At 37.7% G+C, this 9,518-nt stretch overlaps 2 protein-coding genes across 2 annotated transcripts in view; one reads left to right on the top strand and one right to left on the bottom strand.

The window, feature by feature from the left end:
• LOC123682584 overlaps positions 1 to 9,518 on the top strand; it is a 60,915-nt gene that overhangs the window by 28,383 nt on the left and 23,014 nt on the right. The window lies entirely within an intron of this gene.
• On the bottom strand, positions 2,528 to 8,797 carry LOC123682585 (ervatamin-B-like). The gene is made up of 3 exons (XM_045621298.1): positions 8,621 to 8,797; positions 6,533 to 6,871; positions 2,528 to 3,142 (listed from the first exon to the last, which is right to left on the bottom strand). The coding sequence occupies exons 1-3, from the start codon at positions 8,714 to 8,716 to the stop codon at positions 2,579 to 2,581; spliced, it is 999 nt and encodes a 332-aa protein (XP_045477254.1). The 5' UTR covers positions 8,717 to 8,797; the 3' UTR covers positions 2,528 to 2,578.

Below are 9,518 nucleotides of genomic sequence, written 5' to 3'. Positions count from 1 at the left end.
TAATTTTCGAGAAAAAATTTTCATGAATATGAGCACACAAACGCTTTGCTTTCAATATACAGGTTGTTTCTAGTGTGTCGTACTTTTTGTGATGCTTATATCAGTTTATCAAATATTTATTCCTGTTCCTGAATTACAGTTATGGAGGAAAATGAGAGATTTCTTGGATAATTTTGAGGAATAAAAAGTCCCATGAATATAATCCCGCAAACGCTTTGTTTTCGAGATACGGTGTGTTTCTAGTGTGCCGTACTTTTTAGCAATGCTTATATCAGTTTATCAAATCTTTATTAATCTTTGCTACAGAGTGGGTAAATAGGTACCAAAACTTATAATTAATTCATTCATAACAGCTTAATAGCTGGATCTTTGTAATACTTTGTATTTTTCTGAGGATTACTAGAGAGCTGTTTGGAATTTTTTATCGAAATCGATAGCAGATACGACACCCTTCCAGAAAAAATATCAACCTGTGGATTTGCACTAAAAATAGGCTATAACATGATGAAAACTAGAATTGGAATACCTATGGTCAATTCAAATTAATTATCTTGTGAAGGGAAGGTTCTATGAGTAAAAAAACTCAAACTTTAACATCTGTATCTCAAAAACAAAATGTTTGGAGACTCATTTTATAGACTTTTTTTCTTAAATTATCCAAGAAATATATCATTTTCATTTGTACCTCCAATTAAGAAAAACCGTGTAGATATAGTCAATTCAAAATTGATGTCTTCACAAACAAATTGCAATTTGAATGAAACAAGAAATGGTACAACACATCCCACACAATTTTTCTATGCGAATTAGTCAGTTCAATTCTTCGATAACTACACTATTGATATTTTGTGACGAGAATGATACAAAACACCGAAAACAACGGGGAAGTGTATACAGATGACGGATGCAAAAATCACAGATGGCAAATAAGGGGAGATGCCGAGAAAGCGGATAGGAAAATAATAAACCTCGGACAAAGACGTGTCTGTAGTGAAATAAAAGTACTCATCTTGAAAGCGATAATAAACTCCTAAACCGTAAAAGGGTCAAATTTTTTACTGCCGTGTGGATTTTGAAGAAAAGTAAAATGATTATTGGTTCATCTTATAGAAAAATGTTCGTTCGTCGTCTTTGCGAGAATTCGCGACATGGTAATTTGGGAATCTTGGTGGGGGTAATTACCCCTAGTACCCCCCATTTCTACGCCATCGAATCCTTTACTCCATTACTGAATACACCTGGACTCAATTTTTTCAATGATCTGGATGTTTGATATACAGTTTTAGACATTTGTGATTCGCACCTAGTTGGGTCTTCTTTACTATTGCAGAAGGGATAGCAATTTTTCTTCTCTAATGGTGGCTGGGTCCGTATGCTTGACAAGTGATCTTTTTAACGTACCTACACGTTTCAAAAACGAGTGGTAGATATTTTTGAAAAAGTATATATTGAGAGACATAAAGGGACTTAATTTTTTTTATTAAATGTTCATATTATCAGCAGAAATGTTTATGTTGTGCATTTGGTTTATTTACTTGTTATTTATTAGAATGTTTTCTACATAAACTTTCATAAAAATGTGTTCATGTTAATTGGAACAAACGAAATAGTAATAATTCATTAAGAATTTACAAGTTAAATTTCACATCAAGGGAATCATTATATTATATATTCATAAATTGTTTAACAAATTTTCAAATTACTCGGCTTCATGATTGCGAATAAAATTATGCATCTGAATCTTCGATCGGCCGCCAATTCCGAATTTATCCTTTGCATATTCACTTCTACTCGATCTCTACTATCGATGAGGAAGTCATATATATTCCCAAATCAACTTGTGATGTACCATCGTTCCGGTACATTGTATTTTCAATGCAAATATTATGGAGCACTACACAAGCATTGACAATGTTACTTGCTGTTTCCGAAGTACAATGAAGAACCCTATGCTCGAGTAGACAGCTTCAGAACCCCATTTTATCTTTGAGGATTTTGATTTCTCTCTTTTTTTTGTTGTATAAATATTTTGGAGTTCCTTCCACTGGTTCATTTTCCAGAGGTGTTCCATGTTCTTTGAGGATATCCAGAAACATTCAAACGAATTGATCCTCACTCAAATCATTGAATGGGTCTCCGCGCTGTGTATATCTCCGCTGATCCATTTGTTCCACATAATCCAATAGATCCAAAAATAACAACATCATAACATCATAACCTCACTTAATAACACAACAACGTCCGACGAAATGAGTTGTTGGAACAAAGATAGATTGTATATGTAAATATCTAAATGAGAAGGCCAAAAAGCGCTCGCAGAAAGCATTCGCACTGAGAACGTGTACATTTTCAAGTTCACGAGTCAAGAATACCAAAACGTGTGACATTGGAAAAGTTTGTATACGTTTTGAAACATCACTTGTCGAGAAGACGGTCCCTGGAAAGAATTGGAGTGAAAATTTTTGAGACAGTCCAATGTACAGGAGTAGATGAATACGGGATGAGAAAGTGATAGGGAAAAAGAGACTAAACATTTCGATTAATTTATTCATGAACAGCTTCGTCACATTAGGTTCATTCATTGAGAAACATCCGCGAAAAACGCCGATATACCGATCTGACAATTATTCCCATAGTTTCGCGCCATCTTGAAGTAACCCTGATCTCCCCAATTGTGACCCCACGAGTTCCTCACCAGCCAATATTGGAAACCGTCTTGTACACCGTAACCGACAATTGTTACGGCGTGGTTGGTAGTCTTGCCGACGCACTTGCGGTCGAAGACGATGCCACTCTTGTAGTGCATGAGGGTAGGTGTCACCTCTATCGTCGTAGCGACCGGACCAGTGGCGCCAACTGTCCTCATCAGGTCGTATTCGCTGAGATGCATCAGATGGGGGGATTTCAGGTGCACGCTCGAGTTCGATATCGACCTGCACCTCGAGTGAACGCCGGTGTAAGGGTAGTTTTGCGACGTGTCGATCCCGTGTAACTTCATGTAGAGCAGGGCTCCCCAGGGGGAGCCACCCTCGCAGCCGTTTGACATGAACTCGTTGCCGAGTGCGCAGTCTACCAGATTCTGTTCGCTGAGGGATATGTCCTGTTTGAATCTCAGCTTCGACATACCTTCGACTACGGCAACCTGTGGAGAAAAATTTTATTAACGTGATATTAAATGGGTTCATTTTATTATTTTCAAAACTATAACAATTTCGTAACGCAGTTCCCACTGTTTTTTTGATGATAATACAACTTTATTTTGAAAAAATGGTTACAAATGAAATCATTCATCCATTCAAATATTGCCAATCGTTACTTACAACTTGCTTCAACGTCCAGGCTTACGCCGATGACATAGTGGTGACTCTGAGAGGCAAGCATGGGTGCTCACTAAGTAGCCGAATGCAACTTACTCTCAAAATTATTGAAAACTGGTGCGAGGAAGAGGGACTTACTGTCAACCCCTCGAAAACATCAATAATTCCGTTCACTAGAAGAAGGAATCTCGACCTCAGAGCTCTGGTCCTAAATGGTCAGACTGTGCAATTCTCTAGTGAATGCAAATACCTAGGTGTTATCCAGAACAGTAAACTGAACTGGGGGAAATATATAGATAAGACTTTTTCCAGAGCCATGGTGGCTATGTGGGCATGCAAAAGACTCTTTCGAAAGACATGAGGAGTGAAACCGAAAATGGTACAGTGGTTATACACAGCGATGGTACGCCCTATTGTCACCTATGCATCTCTAGCATGGTGGACAAAAACCGAGGAGGTCACCACACGTAGCCGGTTGCAGAAACTACAAAGGCTGGCGTGCATTGGTGTCACAGGAGCTATGCGCACAGCTCCCACAGCAACGCTGGATGTCATACTAGACTTGCCTCCCTTACATCTTTATATCTACATGTGATGAAATGTAGCCTGCTCGAAGCAATAAGAATTTACCTTAATGGAAAGCTCCTTCATTGAAACTGGGTTGGACATATAAGGATACTGAATCAATTAGATTCAAATCTCCTCGCAAAACCATTGGATGTTATGTCAACCACCTACGATTTTGAAACGGTTATAAATGACCGTCCTAGTGCAATAAGTCTCGTAAATTGTTTGGACAAAAAGTCATCCATATGGTTCACAGATGGATTAAAAACAGAGAAGGGCACTGGCATTGGGATATATGGACCTAAACTGAGGATCTCTAAAGCCCTGGGAAGTGAGCCCTCGATTCTACAGACCGAGATAATGGCTGTTTAAGTATGCGCTCAGGAGTGTCTCAAAATGAACCTCAAGGGGGCGCATATCTACATCACCACGGACTGTCAAACCACGCTGAGACCCCTGGAATCGTGTTGCCAGGGGTCTCTGCTGACTTGGGAGTGCCGTGACACCATAAAGCAACTGGCCAGAGTAAATAAGGTGACTCTACTATGGGTACCAGGGCACTGTGGGGTTGAAGGAAATGAAAAAGCTGATCAACTTGCAAAAAGTGCATCAAGGTTAACACCTGCTGGACCTGAGCCTTTCTTATGGGAGTTGAACAACAGGATGATCTACTGGAATAAAACTCCTAGACTTCTTCAGGCAAAGAAATTCTTGACGATTTCACCTACCTACGCCAAAAAGCTCTTAAAGCTGTCACGAGTCGAGCTTTGGGTGATGGTGGGACTGCTGACGGGGCACTGTCGGTGCAAAAATTATTTGTACCGTATGGGAAAGTCATCAGACGAGATTTGCAGGCTCTGTAGATCGGAAGCAGAAACAGCCGAACACATGGTATGCAAGTACCCGGAGCTGGCTGGCCTAAGAACCATTCACATGGGTAAGCCGGTCCTGGATACCAGAGAGGTAATGGCCAAGGCCTGTAAGGAGGTTGTCAGTTTTATTGAAGTCATTGACGACCTCCTTGGGTTTCTATGAATGAGAAGGGGAGAGAACAAAAGATCTGCATGATCGCAGTTTCCGGAAGACTTACCGAACCAAAACGACCCCAGTTCAAATAATAATAATAATAATAATAGCGTAGTGAGAGGAAGAATACAAGATGAACCGATCACTCTCGCAAATGGACAGCAAATAGAAGCAATGAAGTCGGATGATCTTTATAAATATCTTGGAATGAAACAGAACCAACGAAACAACCACCAAAGAATGAAGCAAGACTTAACGACTGAGTTCATTGGGAGAATCAATGAGTCCTCATTGCCACCATTTTTTTCATAAGAATTCCAATAACTCATGAACCGTTGAATTTTTACCAAAGGTATGGCATATTGCCGAAATTGCCATCAAAAAAGCTATCTAATGATGCAATAATATACTGGCTGTGCCATTTGAAATAAGGAAGTAGTAGTCTGTTTCCGGTATAACCGGAAGTTGTAGAGACCTCAAAATATTTTAGGGAGAAAGATCATTGTCTCAAACCCCAATATACAAATTTTCAGCTCAAAATTATGATTAGTTTTCCATAAACCTTCAATAGGCCATCCCGGGAATCACCCTGTATATTTTTCAAAAGGGAAAATTTTAGCGATTTTAGTTGTTATAGAAATTGTTATGGTTTAAATGATGTTCCTCCCCCAAATGGAATGCCTCCTCACTAAAATTTAGCATACCCCCTTAGAAGTTGACATACTAAAGCTAAAATAATTACAAGATCAGGAAAATTCTTATTTAAAACTTCTCCCCCCCCCCCAAAAATTGGGCCTTCCCGATTTCCTATTTCTATTCCCTACCTTATGTCAACCGCCGAAGTTAAAATAGTTATTTATAATACAAGTGCACAAGGTATTGATATTCTTCCACAAGTTCAATGAGCCGTCTGTACGAGTATTATACATTATTTTCTCTAATTCTGTGGTTATTCCGTTCATTCTTCCACATCTTGTAGAACAAAATCGTGCGAGAATATATCAGAAACGCACAGTTTTCATGGTTATATTTTATTATTCTATGTTGGTACTCCGAACTTTCCGCCACGGCTTTGTCTGTCAATTCATCAATTTGCCTTAAAGAAATCAGTTCTGCCAACCAACATTTTTCAATGCAAAAATCACTAAAATATATTTATGGAAATATTTCATTAATTTCAATGAAAATGCAATGAATTAGAGAAAATAATGTATAATACTCGTACAGAAGGCTCATTCTACCACTCGTTCATTCCAAAACTCGCCACTTCGTGGCTCGTTTTTGAATTTTGAACTCGTGGAAGAATATCAATGCCTTCTGCACTTGTATTATAAATAACTATTCTCGAATTCATTGCATTTTTATTGAAATTAATGAAATATTTCCATAAATATCATTTAGTGATTTTTGCATTGAAAAATGTTGTTTGGCAGAACTGATTTCTTTAAGGCTAATTGATGAATTGACAGATAAAGCCGTGGCGGAAAGTTCGGGGTACCAACATATAATAAAAAAATATAACCATGAAAACTGTGCGTTTCTGATATATTCTCGCACGATTTTGTTCTACAAGATGTGGAAGAATGAAGGGAATAACCACAGAATTAGAGAAATGCACTTACAGCTGCGAAAGCCCAGCTCGCTTTGCAGTTTTTCTGGTCCTTAGCCGGTTGCATCTTGTTTCTGTAGTCTACTTGATTCGGCAACCTTTCGTTATGGTTCTCGACGAACGAATTGAACTCCGCATGCTCCATGGAACTTCTGAAAGGACTGGTGTGAGTTTCGAATTTCAACATGAACTCCTCCTCCGTTTGGTCCGAAAAAGGACCTATGTCCATCTTGAACGATTCACTTCCCCGAAGGAACCGTTTGTTATGAGCTTCCATCATGTGCATGTTCTTAGTGAATATTTCGAAACGTTTTTTCGAGTCCCATGGTTCGTATTTCTTGTTGTTCATATTCTGTTGGATGAAAGAACTTTATGTAGAGAGAGAAGAGTGGAGAGAATCAATGCAATTTTCAAATGTCTATACGTGTATTTCTGCTGTGTACAGGGAAGTGGCCGGCTAGGTCACCTGACCTAACGTCTATTATTATATCTTTTAATCTTCCCTAAGAGTTAAAGTCCATAGACGTTGGGCCAGGCGCGACCTAGTCGGCCACATGTTAAGACATCGAACATCAAATAATATCAGCTCTATCGGTTTGTGTCCCATTAAAAAAAAAATTATAGCGATATCTCATGAAATATCATTTTGTGGAAAATTCAATTAACATCATTGAATTCTACGTAAAAAGTTGCTATCAGACGGTTTTCACAGGAATGAAAAATTTTCAACAGAAAAAAGTTAACAGCAATATTACGAAGATGAACACTTTCGAAAAACACCCTGTAACTATGTAATGGTGATAGCCATGGAGTAACAGTTTTCGCCACTGAGTTTCTCATGAAAATTGACCTTTAGACACCCATATCGGCATCGATCGTCAGTAATAGTTCGATCCTTTATGATATGCCTGCAGTAATTTCTCGTTGAGATCACTTGATCTTGGATAGCTAATAGAAAACCTTCCGTTTCTGGATACATCGCTCCTAATGTAAGCCAATAGTTCGAGGCTTCAATGTCGACATGATACTGGTTCACCTCGCTGAAATGTCTTCCATGCAGGAGCTTCTCTCTCCATTTTTGTAGTTTTCTTGGATTGTATTATAATTATCCTTATCATCTCAACTTCAGCGCGAATGTTTTGCCGTTTTTCTTCTAAATTATAATAATAGTCTGAGGGCACCAAGTCTGTGGAACGCGGTGGCTACTCAATAGGTCCTCGACGTCCTATCCACTCTCCAGGAAATGTTTTGTCAAGATATTATGCTGCCAACACAGACATAAATCAAACCGCAAAAAGTTCAAATATCGTGCTGCTGCGTTTCACAGAGTTGACCCTCAGACTTGTTTTGGGGAGTCATTTAAAATCAAAGGTTCATTTTAATAGGCCAAATAATTCAGACAACTTACGACTGAGAATTCGCGCTGAAGTGGAGCAGATCACTCCGGAAGTCCTTGAGCGAAGTGTACAAAGTGATTACACTCGTATCGCTCAATGCCAAAAGGTTAACGGAGTCCAATTTGAACATTTGCGCTAAATTTCTGTTGTTTTTTGGGTTAAATGAATATATTCTTTCATGAGAGTTTCATTTTTAAATCGCACAGACCACAGTAAAAGTGTTATTTTCTCAAAAAAGCAAAAAATTACTCATCGTAACAATCTTTCCACACCATCACTCGAGGTGAGTGTCTAATGAATAAGTCTAATAAATCAGCAAAAAAAAATTGAGGTAGGTATTGAAAAAATAATAATGACGTGACTCTGTAAAAATGAATGACGTGCATGATAAATAAGATTTTTATGTCATTAGGTGGTTAATTGAAAACTAAAATTGACCTGTCCTAGTGTTTTGATTTGAAACATTCGATAACGGAGGTATGAATTTTGTTCCTTACTTCATACATAAACATATCCTGACATAAGCGAGTCAAATCTTATAGTTTGAAACAACTCCCGGCTCAAAACTCTAAAAATACACAATTTGTTATGAAATGATAGATGGCCCAAAAGGCATAGTAATCCCTCAACTTCACTACTGAAACAAACTCAGGGTGAAAAATAAGTTCCGTTAAATAACTAATTATAAGTTGTACAATACTTACCAGAAACTGATTCCATTTTTCTTCAATATAATATCGATCACCTAACGTTATAGTATATTCCAGGAAGAGAGTAAATAGTAAAACCAATTTATTCATATCAAAGCACCACAATTTTTCATAGTGTGAACTGAGGAAACTAACAAATCATTTTATAAGTATTGTACTATTGAAATCGATGACGAAATTCATCCGTTTCTATCGGACATAATTACTAACTTAAACTTATCTCAGTTGGTACGTTTGAACATTGCGTTATTGTCTTCCTATTTATCGATATATTTAGGAAGGTGGCAGAAATTTATATAATTAAAGATTTTCGTAGCTAATTGAACTTCCTGGGTTTGGACAACGCGGAGAAACGTCATTCTGTTGCTACTTCCTTTTTTGTATCAAAATAACTCTATATTTTATCGTCTATGTTATAACTACGAGTATAAAACGATTTGAAAATTTTCAATACCCACAAGGGAACCACCAACTGCACTTGAGAAGATACAGGGTGTTTCATGAGTGGTTGGCCAATGTCCAGTAGTGAATGCAGGTCATTCAGAACTTTCAGAAAAGTAGCTTGTTGTGCATCGTAAGACTGTCAGTTTCGGAGATATACAGTGTGATTCATGAAAAGTGGCCTAAATTCTGATATCAATAATTTGGAAATCAGCTGTTCGATTTTGTGTGAATTTTGTCGTTTGTTTTTACTTTATACAATCCTTCAAAACGTTTCATGTGATTTCAATATTTTCAGGCAGTACTCAGATGATTGTCTTTTTTCACTTCGAAATCTATATTTTTCACAAATTTTAGGGAAATGCCGTTATTGTCATGAAAAAATACATAATTCAGTTTGGTGTAATTATTTTCAACTTTGAATGTTACATTTTTTCGAAAAAGCAGCAAA

Source organism: Harmonia axyridis, chromosome 6 (genome assembly GCF_914767665.1).
Source record: "Harmonia axyridis chromosome 6, icHarAxyr1.1, whole genome shotgun sequence".
In the NCBI taxonomy this organism is placed as follows: Eukaryota; Metazoa; Arthropoda; class Insecta; order Coleoptera; family Coccinellidae; genus Harmonia; species Harmonia axyridis.
The sequence above is the reverse complement of the archived record's forward strand: the minus strand, read 5'-3'. Positions and strand labels throughout refer to the sequence as shown.